General features: G+C 36.6%; 1 protein-coding gene across 1 annotated transcript; it reads right to left on the minus strand.

Moving 5' to 3' along the window:
• Positions 1-1,308: 1,308 nt before the first annotated feature.
• On the minus strand, positions 1,309-20,430 carry LOC120353160 (dual specificity mitogen-activated protein kinase kinase dSOR1-like). The gene is given in 8 exon segments (XM_039435913.1): positions 1,309-2,116; positions 5,253-5,443; positions 5,445-5,492; positions 9,218-9,387; positions 11,458-11,638; positions 12,258-12,449; positions 14,859-14,970; positions 20,249-20,430. Coding segments are annotated over 7 exon segments (948 nt in total). The 5' UTR covers positions 20,416-20,430; the 3' UTR covers positions 1,309-2,116; positions 5,253-5,365.
• Positions 20,431-22,979: the final 2,549 nt, after the last annotated feature.

Consider the following 22,979-nt stretch of genomic DNA (forward strand, 5'->3'; position numbering starts at 1 on the left):
TGTATCTAATCGGATGCAACACGTTGCTTTTGAGAAGATACAAAAGAGAATCTGTTGCTTATGCTAAATAGACATCATTCTTAACACTATTCTAAACAGTAAAACCTACTCTTACAAAGTAAATACATGAAGATGGTAATCTAGGTTCAAAACAATGGAATGACTCAAGCTGCATTCACACATATCAGTATTAAGTGTCCGGTTCAGTGTCAGTGAAAATATTATTAGATAGAAATTACTGAGATATTGCAATTATTCAAAATGATAATGAATTAATAATTATCGAACGAAAATCCAAATTAAATGCTGTGATTCACCCCGAAGACTTCTGCTACTGCAAATATTGACAACAGGGTAAACAGCTAGATGGAGATTCGATGAGTGCCACTATACAAAAATTATTTGTCATCCCGGGAATCGAACCCAGTACCTCCTAATTGCCGGTCAGGAATGCTTACCCTTACACCAAACTGACAATCTCTGGATAGCAGCGCTCATTTTATACGAAGCCATAGCGGCCAGCCAGTCTACAGATGGAAATTACTGAGATATTGCAAATTAATAAATAATAATTATGAAACGAAAATCCAAATAAAATGCTGTAATTCACCCCGAAGACTTTTGTTACTGCAAATATTGATAACAGGGTAAACAGCTAGATGGAAATTCGAAGAGCGCCACTATTCAAAAATCATTTGTCAGCACGTGAATCGAACCCAGTACCTCCTAATTGCCGGTCAGGAATGCTTACCCTTACACTAAACTGACAATCTCTGGATAGCAGCGCTCATTTTATACCAAGCCATAGCGGCCAGCCAGTCTACACATGGAAATTAATGAGATAAATATTGCAAATTGCAAATTTCCACTATGGCTTCGCTATAAAATGAGCGCTGCTATCCAGAGATTGTCAGTTTGGTGTAAAGGTAAGCATTCCTGACCGGCAATTAGGAGGTACTGGGTTCGATTCCCGGGCAGACAAATAATTTTTGAATAGTAGCGCTCATCGAATCTCCATCTTTGGTAGAGAGTTAGTGGGGAGGATATTTTTAATATTCTTTCCGAAGAATGGACATTGATATGTCCAAAGCTCCGCCAATTTATGTAGATGCATAACAATATAATTATTATCTATAGTTATTATATTACAAATTGCTTTTTCATATCATATACAGTTCAATAATTATTTTTTTAGTCTATATTATGTAAATTCATCTATAATTTTGCTGTATTGTAAGCTATTGTATATAAGTGTATAAGCCAGTATATATTGTAATCTACATAAATAAAGTACTCAATCAATCAATCAATCTAGCTGTTTACCCTGTTGTCAATATTTGCAGTAGCAGAAGTCTTCGGGGTGAATTACAGCATTTAGATTGGATTTTCGTTTAATAATAATTTTTAAAATATTATTACCATAAGTGTTAATGGGACATTTCATACCAGGGATAAGAGGGAATAGTCCTATTAGGTAATAACATTTTCACTGAACCTGTGACTGACACTGAAGTGATATTTTCACTGACACTTAATACTGATATGTGAAAACTCACCTTAAAAAGTTAGGCATCGATAGATGCTCCTCAATAGCTTTGGCCAATAATTATGCAATTATCAATTATCTCTCTCTCACTTACTCAATTTCTATCTTCAGCATATCTCTCTCTCTCTCTCTCTCCCAATTTCTCTCTTCAGCATCGACAGATGCTCCTACAGCTTTGGCCAATAATTGTGCAATTATCAATTATCTCTCTCACTCTCTCCCAATTTCTCTCTCCAGCATCGACAGATGCTCCTACAGCTTTGGCCAATAATTATGCAATTATCAATCAATCTCTCTCACTCTCTCCCAATTTCTCTCTTCAGCATCGACAGATGCTCCTACAGCTTTGGCCAGTAATTGTGCAATTATCAATTATCTCTCTCTCTCAATTTTTCTCTTCAGCATCTTTATCTTCTCAATTTTTAGTCATTCAGGTCGCAGATAACCATATTTATAGAGCTTCATTTCATCTTCATTGCATTTAATCTACAATACTGCGTATATTATATTGAGTAATATGTAACATATATCGGATACGATTCCATAGATGTCCAGAACTTGGATGAAGAACTGTGAACAGAACAACAGAGACACAATAAATGAGTGAGAAGAATAAAATTTACTAGCATATTGTACATGACTGAATAAATAAATGCATCTATATATATAAGCAAAATGCCACACACTCACTCACTCACTCACTCGCAGAACTAAAAATCTACCGGACCAAAAACGTTCAAATTTGGTAGGTATGTTCAGTTGGCCCTTTAGAGGCGTACTAAGAAATCTTTTGGCGATATTTCAACTCTAAACCTAGCTCCGCAGTGCAGGCTGGTTGCTTGGCTGAATCGGACTAGGCGCTGAGACAGCAAATAATAGCAGCGTTGGTGGGAATGCGAGCGGCCGCAGTAACATCTTCCACCCAGCAATGGTCGGCGTAGTTCCGCCTAGCGGACAGACGAAAGATCAATCCAGTCGGTTATTTGATCCCTCCAGCCAGGCTCAGCCAAGCAGCCGAGACAATAGAACAATGGAGTGGCGGTCTTATTCGCGTTCATCAGCAGTTTTCTTTCTCACGATTATTTTGATTTTTGTGTGTCAATAATAACTCCAGTCACCAGTAAACAGTCACCCAGAAACGTGGTGTACTACCATATTAATGACTTTTCTTGATGATTTTTAATTATTTAAAAACATTGTTGACATTCTGAGCCTTTAGGCTAAACCTGGGGTCGCTGAGAACGAATCTGCAATCAGAATTTCTCTATCACGAAAAATAACGAAAAAAACCCAGCAGTTGATCTTCCGGCAACCGTTAACAGTCATCCTGCAATGCGGCCGAAACACTTCCAAGCCAGACACCCATCTCAAATGACAACAACGCCAAGCTGTGAGAAACCATCCTGCACTGCGGCGCTAGGTTAAGGGTGTTTTTTAAGGGTTTAAAGTTCTTTTAGCATGTATATTCTTCTTATTCTCTTAATTATAGTTGAAAAAAGGTCATATCATATGTTAATATAGAACTATAATCTAGAGAGAGTACCTCTTCGAAACAGTTGTTAACTGGTAACTAAATTAATAATTTTGTCAGGTTGGCATTAAGTTGAGTTGACTTTGTTAGGTTGGCACCAAGTTGAAGATTGAAATGAATTTATCGCGGAAAAATTGATTGGGCACTGCTACTTCAATGGGAGATATTCCTGGGAATATTATATTACTAGCCGTCAGGCTCGCTTCGCTGGCCATATCCGTTTAGCCAGACGTTTCGTCTGGACCCCCGACTGGATCGTCCTAACATATGATAAAAATGCTCAAATGAAAAATGCAGGCGAGCGAAGCGAGCCTGCTGATCTCATTCCTGTACGATCCAGTCGGGGGTCCAGGGGGGCGGAGCCCCCTGGCTAGACGGATATGGCGAGCGAAGCGAGCCTGACGGCTAGTAAATTATAATACTACTTGGCCCTGAAATTGATCAGTTACGACCTTAGAACTCTGACAACAGACCTGAACCAGCCAGGTCACGTGATTATTATTAATAGTAGTTCTGTGAACAGTAGACCTCACACAGTTTTCTCATCCACAAGTATCTGATCTCACCTGTTCTAGTTGATTCAGTTCAATCATAATTTACTCTTAAAAACTGTTATTTGTTTTCTCCAAGATCAAAAACTTTTTTATGTTAATAAACTCAGTTAGCGTTTGAATTTGTATCAAATATGAGAATTTATCCAGTTCCGTGATAATTTTTCCATCTGATAAAAATATTTCTCAACTATTTTAAAATTAATTGAAATTTCTTCAGCATTATTTAGTTCATTTAATCATTTTTTGTTTTATTTTCAATCGCCTATTAAATTTATTTTACAAATGTGAGAAAATTGATACTGATGGGCACGCATCAAAAAAAAAAAAAAAAAAGAAGATATATATTGAAACCCTACCTTATAGAAAAAGACACGGACAGACATCTGTGTAATGCATGCAATGAATAATCCACTTGTCAGCTGATTGATTATGAATAATTCAATATTCCGATTGATCCTATCTTCAAAGTAGATGATTTATATAGTGATATCAGAGTATGGAGGAATTCCTTTTCTTCTCATATTATCCTTAAAATGCAAAATTTCAAAAAAACCTTGTATATACATTGACGCACAGTTAAATAAGGAATATTCCTGCCACATCTCATAGAATCTATCAACGCGTTTGGCCGTAATCGCGTTACATACAGACAGACAAAAGCAAATCAAGCTGAAACATAGACAAAGACCTCAGTACATTCGGTCAATAAATAACATTTTAAAAGTTGACAACTAACCATCATAGACTCCATCCATGCTTTAATTAGCCTACAAGTATAGGTTAGACCTACTCGTACCGGTATAAATGATATTGTAAGGCGATTTCAGAATTATTTTCATTGAAATTATTATTATGAATAGGATTTCCATTTTTCTATTATTTAAAAAAAAATGGAATAGAATACCTACCAAATAACTTAATTTCTGTTGTTTTAAATTTCAGATTTGTGTATCACAGCTTTTTAAATTAGCCACAATTTCAGGTTTGTATAGAAATAAAAATCTAATCTCAGTTATGAAAGTAAATTATTGAATCAAATCATGAGAAAGATATTTTATTGATGAATTTAATTAATTTGACTTAACATTGATTATTTTATCAAAGAAATGAGAATTATTATTAGATCAAATTTAATGGGATGAATTGAGTAACAGCTGTGTACACTCAGTGGCTAAATGTAGAGACTTGACAACGTTTTTCTCGCATCTTTCTCCAATGTCATAATAGGACCTTTCTATAGAAACATCATGCTCGGCCTTGCAAACAGCCACTTTCCGTCCTTGTGACGTAAATATCTATTTTATGCAAGTCCAAACCTTGTTGGCATGTGGTGTATGGTTGTGATGGTCTAGTGATGGTTATAACTATAACTATGATAACGTGGACCTCACTATAGAAACAACATGCTCAGCCTTGCAAACAGCGACTTCCCGCCCTTGTGACGTAAATTACTATTTTATAGAATGAACGCACCTTTTTAGCATGTAGTGTACGGTGTTGATGGTCCCTATAATAACTATAATAACGTGGACCACACTATAGAAACATCATGCTCAGCCTTGCAAACAGCCACTTTCCCGCCCTTGTGACGTAAATTACTATTTTTATAGAATGAACGCACCTTGTTGGCATGTAGTGTACGGTGGTGATGGTCTAGTGATGGTCCTCCGGGTCGGACCAGAGATTAGCAGTGTTGTCAATGAAGAAGATCAGCTGCTGAAGCGGGGTGAGTCTTCATGAGGGTGGAGGGGCGGCAGCCTGCTGCCGGGTGGGTGTGGTGGGGGTGAGACCCATTGTGCGGCACACCCAGCCCGGCAATGTCCACCTCTTCGGTCTCAGCACGCTTCATCCATGCATGGTTCTGCAACAACAAACACTAGTAGTTCTGTGAACAGTAGACCTCACACAGTATTCTCATCCACAAGTACCTGATTGAAACTATAGATCTTTTGGAAATACAGCAACAGACTAGACTGGCTTCTCCACACATCTGTGTAATCACTTGACAGCTGATTTATGACTAGTAGTTCTATGAACAGTAGACCTCGCACTCATTAAGTTACATTGACCAGTTGTTATGTTTTCTCAAAAAATAATAAATAATTTATCAATTTAAAATGTCTAGAAAAAATCCTAAATAAACATAGAGCTTTCTGTCCTATCGTACCGTGACTTGTCACTGATAACACCTGTTATCAGGTCTGGCTGCAACTGTCTACAACGTTGATGGAAAGATACAATTTCAAGATGTTCGATGTTTTTGAATGGGTAGAATTATAGTCAACTGTCTACTAACGTTGATGGAAAGATACATTTTCGAGATGTTCGATGTTTTTGAACAGGTAGTATTATAGTCCACTAGACAGCTGATTTATGATGAATAATTCTATAGTCTGATTTTAACTCTAATATTGGCGTATGAAGGAGGCTCCTTTTTCCTTTTATATTATCCTTGAAATGCAAAATTTCCAAAAACCTTGTATATACGTTGACGCACAATTAAAAAAGGAACATACCTGTCAAATTTCATGAAAATCGATTACCGCGGTTCGCCGTAAATGTGCAAACATATAAACATTTAAACATTGACAGAAGTGCCAAACCGTCTACTTGAATCTTAGACCTCAATTCGCTCGGTCAATTACATCAATAATCAACCAACATCAATAATCAAATAATATCAAATCAAATCAAGTTTTATTCAATGATATCACTTACATGACAAATTCCATTGTACATATTATATTACAGATCATTGGATACAATACTGTTTGCTCAAGTCTGTGCAAAGGCTAAAAATAAACTTTCTACTGGTAATATTTTCCAAAGTTTTTCGATTTGTATATCATCAAGCTATCAAAATGAAAAAGTTTTCTCAGGAAAACATTTTTTTCCGATCATTACTTTAAAAGATATGAGTGCCGAAGTTTGAATTTTTGGGACAGAACATTTCAAATTCTGTAAGATATAAATCATTGAGATTTAGAGGATAGATTCTTCAAGGTATTGTTGATCTAATAAAACAAAAATTTTCTAAAAATATAAATTTTTGAAAAAGATATTCAATTTACTAGAAATAACCAAAAATAACTTTTAATTGAGTTATTTTTAGTAAATTGAATAACTATCTTGAAAATTTACATTTTCAGTAAAGTTTTATTTTACTAGATCAACAATAACATGAAGAATCTATCCTCTAAATCTCATGGATTTATCTCTTACCGAATTTAAAATGTTCTGTCCCAAAAATTTAAACTCTAGGCGCTCATATCTCAAAAAGTAATGATCGGATAAAAAATGTTTTCATGAGAAAACTTTTTCATTTTGATAGCTTGATGATATACAAATCGAAACACTTTGAAAAATATCACCAGTAGAAAGTTTATTTTTATTCTTTGCACAGCCTTAAGGCTAAATATAGGTGATCTTTCCATGAGCGACAGATGCTCTTTTGTATTGTTTTCAAAAGCAACATGTTGTATCCGAAAAGATACACAAGGAGCTTTAATGTATCCTTCCATGATCAACAGATGCTCTTTTGTATTGTTTTCAAAAGCAACGTGTTGCATCCGAAAAGATACACAAGGAGCTTTAATGTATCTCTCCATAAGCAACACATGCTCTTATCTATATGCGAAATTTCAAGTTAATCAGTCCAGTAGATCAGGCGTGATGATCATGCTTTCATTCATAAATTTCATATCCTGTATGTGAAAAAGCCGATTCTTTCCTTGATTATATTACTAGCTGGCCCGGCGAACTTCGTACCGCAAATAGTTAATTTATCCCATGACAAAGTTTAGCTGGATGCACACCTGAGGAGGTGCGATGCGGCATTTTGCATCCAGGTGCTTCTTGCTTTTTGGTTTGAATGAAAGAACTCACACACTCTGAATCAAGCATGGCGTGGAACGGTGTGATAAGGCAATCTCCAAAAGATCAACACTTTGTATCACCAAGCCGCGCCTCCTCAGCTGTGCTTAGCCTTAGCTTCATTATAATTTTATGAAAATTATCCAACAATAAGTATTCACATTTATATCTCAATATGGACTTACTATGTGCTTAGTTAGTTGTACAGTTGTTTGTATGTTTAGATATAGTTGAATGCAGCTTGCAGAGAAATTGAATGGCATATTACCGTGCATATTCTAAATTTACAGCATTTCGAGTTCTACGAACCAAGTTTGGACGTCGTTCGCACCGCTGCATTATTATTAGAAATAAAATTTTGTGAATCAGTAGAAAGAAAACAGAAAACAGATCTACCGACGGCTGTTGAATGACGCAATGATTATAGCAGCTGATTTCTATTTCTGTGTGTGGCCAGCTCACAAAATAATCTTCTTCCATTAGGATTACATGTAAACTTTGAAGGACCGTAGGAAAGAGTCCTGAAGTCAGATCATACATTTGATGGGCTATAAACCTGCTCCTGAACATAACTAGTAGTTCTGTGAACAGTAGACCTCGCGCTCAGTAAGTTGCATTGACCTATTGTTGTTTTTTTCTCAAAAATTAATAAATAATTTATTAATTTAAAATGTCTAGAAAAAATCCTAAATAAACATAGAGCTTTCTGTCCTATCGTACCGTGACGTGTCGTCCCGGAATGTGAGTGTGAGCGCTGTTATCAGGTCTGGCTGCCTTCGATACGCCAATCCAATCAAGAACATTCTGTGTTGTCGTGTTGTCGAGAAATCGGTGTGTTGAAATTAACAAAATAAACTACCATAATGATAATTTCCTATAAACTCCATTTCTCACTTTTCATGATTTTAGAAATCAATTTCTTTTCAATAATATTTGTTGCAATTTTAATCATCAGATTAGAAAAGTAAAATGTAAAAAAAATGTTTTCTATCAATAACTCCAAACTAGAATTATGACCTCAGCTTATGGAAAGACAAAGTTAGTAGACTACTGTCTAGTGTCTACTAACGTTGGTGGAAAGATACATTTTCAAGATGTTCGATGTCTTTGAACGGGTAGTATTATAGTCCACTAGACAGCTGATTTATTATGAATGTAGTCTGATTTTTACGGTAAAATTGGTGTTCAAAGGAAACTCCTTTTCCTTTTGTATTATCCTTCAAATGCAAAATTTTAAAAACCTTTTGTATACGTCGACGCGAAATTGAAAAACAAACATACCTGTCAAATTTCATGAAAATCTATTACTGCGTTTCGCTTACAAAATATCGACTAGATATATGTTTATAACTTTTAATTTTTTTTTATTTGTGTTCCACCTTTTTTCAAACTTGTGACTAAGATGACTTCATTGTTTATATGTTTGACTTATGTTAGATAACATAAAGATTTGTGTCGTAGGGCCATACGTTAAATAAACTGCGTTTCGCTGTAAATGCGCAACATACAAACATAAAGAGAAATGCAAAAACGTCGACTTGAATCTTAGACCTTACTTCGTTCGGTCAATTAGAAAAAATATAAGAAACATGCATGATAATGTAGACGTTGAGTTTTTCCAGAGACAACATAATCCAAGTCATCAAAACACATCATCTACTCACGGGACTGGTAAAGGAAGAGAACTTGAATCTAATCTATTTGAATACTTACCAATAACATTTTGAGATCAGCTCGTTCACTGGGGTTCTTCTTCAAGCAATGGTCGACAAAGTCCTTGAATTCATCGGAGAAAACGCCAGCTGGCAGCTTGGGTGGCGGTTCGTTCACAATGTAGTCGAGCAATTCAAAGATTGCCATCGGCCGGGGTCCATTCGACGAGGCTGCTGAAACAAACAATCCATTGAACGAGCAATTCAAAGATCACCTTTCGTCAAGGCTGCTGAAACAAACAATCCATTGAACGAGCAATTCAAGGATCACCTTTCGTCAAGGCTGCTGAAACAAACAATCCATTGAACGAGCAATTCAAGGATCACCTTTCGTCAAGGCTGCTGAAACAAACATTCTATTAACGAGCAATTCTAAGGGGTCGTCGCCAACGTGTCTCCGCGACAACAAAGCTCCTCACAATTTTGACCATGGGCGTCAGCCAATCCCCTGGCAAAAATATACCATTGTCGTCAACTAGTCTCCCGTCAGCTGATCCCCTACTGGAACAAAAGAGCTTGGTTGTCGCCGACAACTGTTGTCGCCGACAACCAAGCTCCTTACACGCTCACGATAACCAAGCACCTCTCTCAGGTGCTCAGTTGACGCCGTCAACCAATCCCCTCGAAAGTGGTTTTAAAAGGAGCTCAGTTGACGGGGAGCTTGGTTGGCGCATTCCTATTCAAAGATTACCTTTCGACACTGTAAAATTGAACCGGCTTTTGTGCAGCCGGCACTATAGTGAGGTCCACGTTATAATGACAGTATTTTATTAACTATAATGTTGCTATCCTTGTTTATCATTCGACAGCTGTTAGTACTATCCTTTTCTAGCTCCGCAACGATGTCAAATCTGTTTTTAACCATGCAGAAATATAATTATTTAAGGCAGAGAGTCGACAACGCTGTTCTCCTATCTTCATCCACTGCCATTATAACGTGGACCTCACTATAGGTACCTGATTGAATGATTACAAAAGTTCAACAGCTGAGTCATAATTTCGTCTCTGTCCCACACACATGCAATCGCTCACTCACTTCCATCACCAACAGACGACGAAATTATCAGCTGTTTTTCCAAGGATGTATAATAATAATCCTTTTAATGTTCTTCAGCAAGTTTTCCCAGGGATGAGACCTAGTGCAATCGAATTTTTATATTATAAACCTACTATGATATAGCCATTTTCGAGATCCGTTGACATACAAACATAAATATAAACATCCAAACAAATAAACAGAAATTGCTTGTTTAATAATGTAGGATATAGAAAATGTAGAAACAATTTTAAATAACCGAAAAGATCAATCAAATCATGAAACAATTGTCATGTCATTTAGCATACAAGAGTGAATGTATAGCATAAGAAGATATGTCATGGCTTGTAGAATTCATTTAAAATTTGAAAGTTTTGTATCAAATGTTCGTGTTGTGTATCATGTGAAGATGTTACTGTATCATATTGTGTCGATACTGTATCATGTGTGGTGATACTGTATAATTTATGTTGATACTATAGAGAAAAGGTCTTCTTAGACTATCTTTTCTCTATAAATGATACTCTATCAACACAATATCAACACAATATGATACAATATCAACACAATATAATCTCAATTTGATACACAACACCAACATTTGATACAAAACTTTCAAATTTTAAATGAAATCTACAAGCTATGACATATCTTCTCATGCTATACATTTACTCTTGTATGCTAAATAACATGACAATTGTTCATGATTTGATTGATCTTTTCGGTTATCTAAAAATTGTGTTTCAATTTTCTATACCGGATATTTTTCAGAGAGACTTTTCGCAAAGCCTTTTTATTTATTTCAATAATTTTATAAAATACTGCGTTTTCAATTGTTTACTTGTATCACAGAATATACAGAATGGAAACTTGTAATCAATCGCCTATCTAACCAATGATTTTTACATGACCCCAATACTAAACACGTCACGTGACCTTGGGAAGTTCCAATCCTGGTCTTCTGATTGGCTCGTAGCAGTGAACGAGATCAATTGATCCGGATCATTGAAGTGATCCGAACCACCATCAATACTATTACAATGCGGCGCTTCCTAACAAGATGGCGGATTTTAGCGTCAGCGTACTAGCCAAGATTCCGTACTGTATGTATACTGTGCTTGTATTATGTGTTATGAGAGCAATTATGGAATGTTATCCTTGTGCTCTCATATGTATCTCAAAATAAATAAATAATTGCTGAATACCTTGGCTGTCGTCGTTGGCTGGAGCTGGTGCAGAGGGAGGTGGGGCGGCACCCCCTTCCGGAGCAAAGATGGCGGCCAGGGTAATGGCGTCGGGAGGAGGGATTGGGTACATGCCAATCGCCATCTCTACCAGAGACAGACCAAGCGACCAGATGTCGCTCTGCACCGAATAGTGAGTACCCTAGATCAGACATTTAAATCAATAATTTCGACTCAAAATAATACGCAAAAACAATACATAATATGAAAATAAAATCACTTAAAAGTACAAAAAAAAAATCTGGTGTGGCGCACTCACACAACTTTCCTTGCCGTTATGAAAATTGATCACCTGACGCTAGTGTTCAAGCGCATCTCAAGTCTAATATTCAAAGATCCAAGCCAGCTGGTGACAGGGCAATAACGCTGGAGACATACACGAGGTCTGCTATCTCTTCATAGTGAATGATTCAATAGAATCAACAGTTGCCAACAGTTTGCAATTGAATAATCACATTTTCTCGAATTTCAAGCTTATTTTCAATTTTCGGTGAAAATGTTACTGAACATTAATTGTAGAGATGATTATGCTGAATCTTTTGTTTAAATTGTATCTGAAGCCTGATAATTGGGAATCTAGAATCGAACTTTGCATAAAGTGCGTACAGATATACGCGCCGCGAACATGTTGAATGTTACCTGTAAGCGTTCAGGAGACATGTACGATCTGGTGCCAGCAAATGACCAATTGTATGATACAGTATCATGCTGGATGATACACAACGACCAATTGTATGATACAGTATCATGTTGAATGTTACCTGTAAGCGTTCGGGAGACATGTACGATCTGGTGCCGACGAACGAGTTGGCCATAGAGTCGATGAGTTGGCCCGAAACGCCAAAGTCGCAAATCTTGATCTCCCCACCACTGTTCACAAGAATGTTGCTCGGCTTGACGTCACGGTGCATGATGGCATGCTTCTCGCGCAAGTAGTTCAGGCCTTTCAACACCTGCAGACAAGCAAAACAATACAGGTTAATATAGAGGTCCACACGGTGCAAGATTGCATGCCTCTCAGGCAAGTAGTTTAGGCCTTTCAACACCTACAGCAAAGGAAAACAATAAAGGTTAATAGTGAGCTCCACACGGTGAAAGATCGCATGCCTCTTGGGCAAGTAGTTTAGGCCTTTCGACACCTGCAGACAAGCAAAACAATACAGGTTGCTATAGAGGTCCACACGGTGCAAGATTGCATGCCTCTCAGGCAAGTAGTTCAGGCCTTTCAACACCTGCATGAAAGCAAAATACAAATTACATCAATAAATTTTCCATTTAGAATGGCCCAAAAACCTCGTATTTTCGGCTCATTTTACAGTTTTCAGAATAAAGAAATTGACCATTTTTCAAGTGGGAATATGGGCTTAAGTACACTCACCAATAAAATTTACATTTTCCGACTAAATTTGACTTATGTTGCATGATTTTCAACCGTCTTGACAAGCTGAGAAGAATGGAGTGTAGTACGATGAGATCCGTGCATTGTATCAAAAGTTATAAGTGTTTGAAATTTTGATCCTTGAGGTGTCCTTATGCGCGCTTCTCCTCTAAAGGTGCGTACATATTTACGCGCCGCGAACATGAGCAATTCACTTTTAATCAGCTGATGCCAAGCTTTTTATATCTGTAAAAATACAGATATAGTCAGCTGATTAAAAGTGAATTGCTCATGTTCGCGGCGCGTATATCTGTACGCACCTTAGGAAATACTGAAATTATTAAGTGCATCTAACAGGTGATTTTCATAGAACATAATCTCATGAACTTATATCATTGTGTGAAATATCCATATGACGACAATTTAGTTGGTGATGATTGTTGAAGCTGAAAATGAGGTGTTTTTCACAATACAAGGAGCATTGTTGTCTGGTGTACCTTGATATCAATATGAAAAAGAGCGCTCTACCTGATCTCAGATTGTAGAGCACAAAAATACGTCCTAGAGGGATTTTGAATTATACATCTAAATGATAACAATATTGTTGATCAAAGACTGAAATTCATCAAAATTGATTTTTCCTTCAAATTTCACTCATTTTTGAAAAATCATAACTCAGTACTCATTGGAGATAGAGAGTTCCGAATGATCACATTTTATTCAGAATTTTACAATCTAAAAAAAAGGCGAGAGCAAATTTTTCTGTTCGATTACTGGATTTGGCAGAAATAGCTGAAAACTGGAAAATGAACGAAAAATACGAGGTTTTTGGGCCACCCTGTATCTAGCACAAGGAAATTTTTCGTGAAGAAATTGGTTCTGGACTTCTCTCATGTATCCAAATAATAAATTGAAAAATCAGAGCTACAATATAAATTGCAAGCACCACTGTATATAGTGACTGGACTAATATTTCTCTGGACCTTTCTCTGCTTTCAACTTGGGCAGACCTGTTGCCAGTATGTCTTGAAGGAGATTAGCTTTTGATGTTAGCATTTTTGATACACCAACCCCAACAGTCATTAGCCGGTTTCACACCGATATCTCGCCGACACGTCATACAGACAGGATTTATTCTGAAAGGAGGCTGTGGTTTACTAGTAGTTATGTGAACAGAAGACATCACGCAGTTTTCTCATCCATATGTCACCTGTTCTAGTTGATTCATTTGAATCACATTCACAGGTGAATCATAATTTACTTTGAATGAAAAAGACTAAGGAATTGTCAAAAGCCTTAGATTTATTGATACTTAGAAAGACCGGTTTCGGTTATTACACCATTGTCAATCTCTGATAAACAGTAAACAATCTCTGTTTATCAGAGATTGACAATGGTGTAACAACCGAAACCGGTCTTTCTAAGTATCAATAAATCTAAGGTTGTTGACAATTTCTTAGTATTTTTTATTCAATATGAATAATTACCACAATATCAACTTCTCAACTACACAAAAAGTCATAATTTACTCTTAAAAACTGTTTTTGTTTTCTCCAAGATCAAAAACTTGCTTTACTAAACTCAGTTCACGTTTTAATTTGTATCCCATATGATTAATGAATAATCCACTTGTCAGCTGATTAATTATGCATAATTCTATAGTCTGATTGATCTTATATTCAAAGTAGATGATATATATAGTGATATCAGAGTATGGAGGAATTCCTTTTCTTTTCATATTATCCTTAAAATGCAAAATTTCAAAAAACCTTGTGTATACATCGACGCGCAGTTGAAAAAGGAATATTCCTGCCAAATCTCATCGAATTCTATCAACGCGTTTGGCCGTAATTGCGTTACATACAGACAGACAAAAGCAAATCGAGTTGAAACATAGACCTCACTACGTTCGGTCAATAACTGCGCGAGGTCTACTGTTCACAGAACTACTAGTGATTTATTCTTTAGATAAATTCAAACTTACCGCCAGTGTAATAGTGCCCAGTATGGATTCCGGGATTTTTCCAGCTTTTTTCAAAATCAAATCGAGCGATCCTCCGTCCATATATTCCATGCAGATACTGATCTCACCATCGCTGAAACACATACTCTATCATTCGAATTCGAACTGTATTTCTTCAAAACAATAATATTATCATCATACTTTTTTTATGTATTTAAACACGAATGCAGTCAAATATTCAAGTAAATAATTAAAAACTTTTACTTACTGTCGTCTGAAGTACTCTCGACAGTCTAGCGATCATTTTCAACAGTGCCGACCGGAAAACCGGAAATGTTTTGTTGGTTAGGAAGATTTTGTGGTTTTTATTATGTAATCGAAAAGTTTGTTAGATTTGAAATTCAGCTGTTCATTTAGAATCATATATTATATATATATTATATATATATAATATATATAAATTATATATATATATATATTATATATATATATAAAAGCGAAATGGCACTCACTCACTGACTGGCTGACTGACTGACTCACTCACTCACTCACTCACTCGCAGTACTAATAATCTACCGGACAAAAACGTTCAAATTTGGTAGGTATGTTCAGTTGGCCCTTTAGAGGCGCACTAAGAAATCTTTTGGCAATATTTTAACTCTAAGGGTTGTTTTTAAGGGTTTAAAGTTCGTCTTTTAGCATGTATATTCTTTCCTCCCAATCTCTTAATTATAATTGAAATTTCCATATCAATGTTACTATAGAACTATAATCTAGATAGAGTACCTCTTCGAAACAGTTGTTAACTGGCAACTAAAATTAATATTTGTCAGGTTGGCATTAAGTTGAGTTGACTTTGTTAGGTTGGCACCAAGTTGAAGATTTAAATGCATTTATCGCGGAAAAATTGATTGGGCACTGCTACTTCAATCCTGGGAGTATTATATTACTAGCCGTCAGGCTCGCTTCGCTCGCCATATGATTTCATTCTTGGTCGATCCAGTCGGGGGTCCAGGGGGCGGAGCCCCCTGGCTAGATGGATATGGCGAGCGAAGCGAGCCTGACGGCTAGTCCTATTATGATATCGGGGACCGAGCTTCGCTCTGGAGTACAAAAGCATAAATATTTATTACGGAAGAAGAAATTATAATAACATTCATACAGAAATGTTCTATCTAATCACAGTAAATTGAGATTAATTCCCAGAGGAATGCAAAAATTTCTCTCGCCCAGTTGCACAAAAGCTCGTTAAATTTTAATCCTGATTAACTTCACGTGAACCAAATCAGAGAAGACCATTTCAAAAATATGGATCTACAGGAATTAATCAGGATTGAAATAACCCGGCTTTTTTGCAACCGGCACTAAGTAGCTGAATGGATGATTACAAAAGTTCAACAGCTGAGTCGTAATTTTGACACAGTCCCACACACATGAACTTGCTCACTCACTTCCATCACCAACAGACGACGAAATAATTATTATCAGCTGTTTTTCCAAGGATGAATAATAATTATCCTTTTAATGTCCTTCAGCGAGTTTTCCCAGGGATGAGACCTAGTGCAATCGAATCTTTATACTATAAACCTACTATGTTCTGAATTTCGTGAGAATCGTTAGAGCCGTTTTCGAGATCCGGTGAAATACAAACATATAAACATCTAAACATATAAACAGAAGTTGCTCGTTTAATAGTATAGGATTAAGTGAGAATTTTCTGTATTTATATATCTGGTTATTTTTATATTTAATTATTTTTATAACTGGTTATTTTTATATCTGGCTATTTTTATATCTGGTTATTTATGTTTAACAGATCTCGAAAACGGCTCTAACGTTTTTCACGAAATTTGGAACATAGTAGGTTTATGATATAACGATTCGATTGCACTAGGTCTCATCCTTGGGAAAACTTGCTGAACGACATTAAAAGGATAATTCATCCTTTGCTGACACAGCTGTGGATAGTGAAAAAGTGAGTGAGCGAGTGAGTATGTGAAAATCAAAATATCGCATCCCCGAAAATCATAAGATGACGTATAGCCAGCTATGAAATATAAACACGATCATTTAGAGAATTGTGTTCTGTTTATCAATAAATAAAAATAACGAGCGAAGCTCGGTGCCCCGATGTTGTTGCTATTATCGATTATGGTGGCTTTGTAAATTTCGAACTGTTCTAATGTATTTGTTTCATATCTCATTTTTTTTACTTTTAGTATTGTGTAAATACTATAGTAAATACTATAATACTATAGTAAACAAATATAAATACATCAAATTAAATACATCAGAAGAGTTCGAAATTTACAAAGCCACCATCTTCAATAATAACACCAAACTAAATGAACAGCTGAATTTTAAATCTAACAAACCGATCAAATGCAATTCAAGATGGCGGCTAAAATGGCGAAAATGTTGTCAAAAACAGGGTTTTTCGTGATTTTCTCGGAAACGGCTCCAACGATTTTGATCAAATTCATATAAAATAGTCATCGATAAGCTCTATCGACTGCCACAAGTCCATATCTGTAAAAATTTCAGGAGCTCCGCCCCATCAATGCAGATAGATTCCCAATTATCAGGCTTCAGATACAATTGAAACAAAAAAAATCAAGTGGAGTAGATTGAGCATGAAAATCTCTACAATTAATGTTCAGTAACATTTTCACCTAAAATTGAAAATAAGCTTTAAATTCGAGAAAATGTGATTATTCAATTGCAAATTATTGTTGATTCTATTAAATCATTCACTATGAAGAGATAGCAGACCTCATGTGTGTCTCCAGCGTTATTGCCCTGTCACCAGCTGGCTCAAATCTTTGAATAGTGAACTTGAGATGCGCGGGAACACTAGCGTCAGGTGATCAATTTTCATAACGGCAAGGAAAGTTGTGTGAGTGCGCCACACCAGATTTTTTTATTACATAATAAAACCCACAAAATCTTCCTAACCAACAAAACATTTTCGGTCTGCACTGTTGAAAATGATCGCTAGACGGTCGAAAGTACCTCAGACAGTAAGTAAAATATAATTTCTTGCTTAATAAAATATAATTGAGTATTTAAAACGAGAATGAACAGTTAATATTACATCAATAAGCCTGTATCAGCTATCGTCTATAGAAGGCATTAACAAGACAGAGGATCGGCAATGTTGTTCTGCTATTTTTCTTCACTGGCATTATAACGTGGACCTCACTATAGCAGGTAACCCGTGCTCCGCAAGGGTCTTTTTTAAAACTTGACAAACTGAAAACTTGACCTAGTGTGATCTTGAAGAGTTTGAAGTAGGCAGAACAACATTGCCGATCCTCTGTCTTGTCAATGCCTTCTATAGACGATAGCTGCTGATACAGGCTTATTGATTATCCATCCTCGGTTAATTAATAGAATGACTTGACTTTTTTATTTATGTTGACGTGGCGAAGTTTGGACAATCTGGTCCCCTCTACCACTTAACCACGAATTAAGAACCTTTATGCAAAATCTCAAGTTAATTTCAGTCCAGTAGTTTAGACGTGATGATGCGTCAAATATAATTTCCTATCCCGTACGTGTAAGAGCCAGTTCTTTCCTTTATTATAGTATGGATAATTTTTTAACTCGATGCTAACCTAATAAAGTGACAGAACTTTAATCTTGTTTAGAAACCTTCCTCAACTTGATGCCAACCTGACAAAATTGGACTAGTTATTAATTAAGTTACCAATTTTAACCATCTGTTTCAAAGAGGTAGTCTCTCTAGATTATACTTCTATATCAACACTAGCCGTCAGGCTCGCTTCGCTCGCCATATCCGTCTAGCCAGGGGGCTCCGCCCCCTGGACCCCCGACTGGATCGTCCAAAAATGAGATCAGCAGGCACGCTTCGCTTGCCTGTATTTTTCATTTGAGCATTTTTATCATATGTTAGGACAATCCAGTCGGGGGCCAGACTAAACGTCTGGCTAAACGGATATGGCGAGCGAAGCGAGCCTGACGGCTAGTAATATAATATTCCCAGGATTGAAGTAGCAGTGCCCAATCAATTTTTCCCGCGATAAATGCATTTAAATCTTCAACTTGGTGCAAACCTAACAAAGTCAACTCAACTTAATGCCAACCTGACAAAATTATTAATTTAGTTGCCAGTTGACAACTGTTTCGAAGAGGTACTCTATCTAGATTATAGTTCTATAGTAACATATGATATGGAAATTTCAATTATAATTAAGAGATTGGGAGAAGAAGAATATACATGCTGACGAACTTTAAACCCTTAAAAACAACCCTTAGAGTTGGAATATTGCCAAAAGATTTCTTAGTGCGCCTCTAAAGGGCCAACTGAACATACCTACCAAATTTGAACGTTTTTGGTCCGGTAGATTTTTAGTTATAATGCGAGTGAGTGAGTGAGTCAGTCAGTCAGTCAGTGAGTGAGTGCCATTTCGTTTTTATATATATAGATATGGTATGTGCTCTTTTGTATCTTCTCAAAAGCAACGTGTTGCATCCGAAAAGATACACAAGGGGCTTCAATGTATCTGCCCATAAGCAGCAGATGCCCTTTTGTATCTTCTCAAAAGCAAGAAACTGCATCCGAAAAGATACACAAGGAGTTTTAATGTATCTGTCCTTAAGCAACAGATGCTCTTTTGCATCTTCTCAAAAGCAACGAGTTGCATCCGAAAGATACACAAGGAGCTTTAATGTACCTTTCCATGAGCAACAGATGCTCTTTTGTATCTTCTCAAAAGCAACGTTTTGCATCCGAAAAAGATACACAAGAAGATTTAATGTATCTATCCATAAGCAACAGATGCTCTCCTGTATTTTCCCAAAAGCAACGTGTTGTATCCAAGAAGATACACAAGGAGCATCAATGTATCTGTCCATAAGCAACAGATGCTATTTTGTATCTTCTCAAAAGCAACATGTTGCATCCGAAAGATACACAAGGAGCTTTAATGTATCTGTCCATAAGCAACAGATGCTCTTTTGTATCTTCTCAAAAGCAACGTGTTGCATCCGAAAGATACACAAGGAGCTTTAATATTTTATCTGTTCATAAGCAACAGATGCCCTCTTGTCTCTTCTCAATAGCAACGAGTTGCATCCGAAAAGATACACAAGGAGCTTAAATGTATCTGTCCATAAGCAACAGATGCTCTCTTGTCTCTTCTCAAAAGCAACGAGTTGCATCCGAAAGATACACAAGGAGCTTTAATGTATCTGTCCTCAAGCAGCAGATGCTCTTTTGTATCTTCTCAAAAGCAACGTGTTGCATCCGAAAGATACACAAGGAGCTTTAATGTATCTGTCCATAAGCAACAGATGCTCTTTTGTATCTTCTCAAAAGCAACGAGTTGCATCCGAAAGATACGCAAGAAGCTTTCTGGAGTAACTTAGAGAGAAGTATGTTAAGTCACCTGTAAAATGCTCCATAGAATCCGACGATGTGTGCAAAGTTGCATTCATGAAGAACCTTCAACTCACGGATTATCTGCTTCTTGATTGCCGGCTTCACTTCCAGATGTATCAGCTGAAAATTAAAAAATAAATAGTGACAAGTGAATGATACAGTATCACCACACATAATCTATATAAATAAAAATCGAGCCTCAAATTTTGACATTCAATAACTTTTTTACCTGTGTGCACCGAATTTTATGATTTTTTTTAGTTGTGTTTGTTATGTTCAGGACCAGGTTTATGGCCTATCAAATTTATAATCCGACTACAGGACTCTTTCCTACGGTCCTTTGAAGTTTACATGAAATCCTTGTGGGAGAAGATTTGTGAGCTGGCCACACACAGAAATAAAAAACAGCTGTTATAATCATTGCGTCATCTAAAGGTGCGTACAGAATTTCGTTCCGCTCAAAGACCGAACGTCTCTCCAGCAGAGCGATTGATGATCGACCGGCGAGCAAGAGTGGTACGACCGGGGAACGCGAGAAGATCTAACATCTTCCGTAACGTTCATGATCGGTGCGAGTAGAGAGCGGAGGCGGAGCGATTGCTGTGCGATGGTGGTACGTGGGCGGTACGAGGGAGGAGCGTGCTCGGTGCGGGTTGGAAGCACGAGTATGTGTACGCAGCTTAACAGCCTTCGGTAGATAGTAGACAAGAGTGTGTGCTGCTCCATAACCGCCTATGTATTTTATTATTCTAAACGCCCCGATTAAAAACAAAATGACTGTTCTGTGTGTAACCATCCAGGTAAAAGACTAACATGCTCTAAAGACATTGCTTTGTTTCGAATAATTGTGCTGTTTTCGGTGTTCAGAATCAATGATTTTAAGTAATTTATTTATTTTGTAGTTGGAAAGTTATCTACATAAATAAAATGCCGCATCGCGTCTCCTCAGGTGTACATCCAGTTAAAGTTTGTCATGAGATGCATTAAACTATTTTTCCTCCACCTACTGTCCAAAGTACATACTTTACTCCCTGAAACATAATACTAAAGTGTCACTTTTTCGCTCTCAGTAGTAAAAAACTGAAAAAACTCCCTAGGGAGGAAAAGTGACTCCATTTAAATAACATGGGAAGCATCTCTATTTTAAAAACTTACATGGTAATAGGTTAGAAGGTCTAAGCTCAGATGAAAAAGCATAATAGAGGTGTCTGTCATTGAGTCAACTGAATTCAATACCACAACCAGAAATTTGATCAACTCATGAAATATATGTTTGTATGATATTATATTCTTAATATTAGTAGACGATAAAAATTTATACAATTTTAAAAATATTTTATTTTATTCAAAATACCAGCCAACAAATATTTTTGATCTGCAATTCAAATCTGAACCGCGTGATCTGGAGTCAGCCATTTTTGGTAGACGCCCAGCTGATATAATTGATTGTGTTCATGGGAGGTGGCGGTACATGTACGATTTCGACCAAGGACACGAAAATGCGTTCGGTGGGAGCTTTTGACAGTTTAGGTACCGGTCGCCATCTTGGAACAGAGTGGAGTGGTACATGCTCACTTGCACCGCTCGAAAAGTATGTTCCACAAAACCGGTACCGGGATCAATGTTTCTTATTGGTCGAGAGTTAGTTAAAGCGCTGGTTGTCTGCTGTTTTTGTTAGGTTATGTCTTCACATTCAGAGTTTATATACCGTACTAAAAAAGGATGAGGCGTACGAAGTATTCTATTCCATTGATGGAATTAGTTACAGAATAGTCGAAAAGCAAGAAATTCATTCATTATTGGATGGAAAGTTTATTATTTTTCAGCTTTATTGACTATTTCACTGAACTAAGATGTGTTTATATTACCTATTAGTCGGAATACTATATTTTGTTGATTCATTCCTAGGCCAGGATCTATCCAGATAAATGTCTGGATAGTAGACATAAATCAAGAAACTTCAATTATTAACATTTTGCTAATAATCCATAGAATGTTCTATTCATTAACACTAATTGCATAGAAAAAGTAGTCAAATTTTCATTGATGACAGCACAAACCATCATTAATTATTAAAGAAAACTAAAAACTTTATAAGGAAAAACATGATTACAATATATATTTTTTCAAGTTATAAATTAATAATTATTATTGATTCAATAATAATAAATAATAGCTGAAATGTTCATATTGATAACACCTTTATTATTTTGTCAACACCGATCTGTAAACGATTAATTTCAAAAGTACGCGCCAAAAACGGTGAACCAGAATTCGATTTTCGTTCGGTGGGAGCAAGTAGTGGTGCACCAGTCACGTGGTTTCTGGTTACTGCTCACTTCGCCGAAGCCGTACATGCACCGCAACCTCCCATGAACACAATCATTGTTACAACTTTTGCCGATAGATAGCGCAATCGGCAGTGCCAATCAGACGACCGGTTTTTAGGTTTCAGATTTTAGGTTATGTTGTTAGGAAACATTGTCACCAATACGTAAGTTATTAAAATGATATTATTTGCAGTTTCTATAAAAAAATGTAGATGGAGGAAAAATGTTGTGTACATCACGAGCGAAAAATACGTTTTCTCCCTCAGGAAAATTGTTGCCCGCGGCTTCGCCTCGGGCTTCAAACTTTTTCCCACAGGGAGAAAAATTAGTACTTTTCACTCTAGATATACAAATAACTATAATACCACCGTACTTGGCGGTATTAAGTTCACCGGGCCAGCTAGTACA

Source organism: Nilaparvata lugens, chromosome 9, assembly GCF_014356525.2.
Source record: "Nilaparvata lugens isolate BPH chromosome 9, ASM1435652v1, whole genome shotgun sequence".
Lineage (NCBI taxonomy): Eukaryota > Metazoa > Arthropoda > Insecta > Hemiptera > Delphacidae > Nilaparvata > Nilaparvata lugens.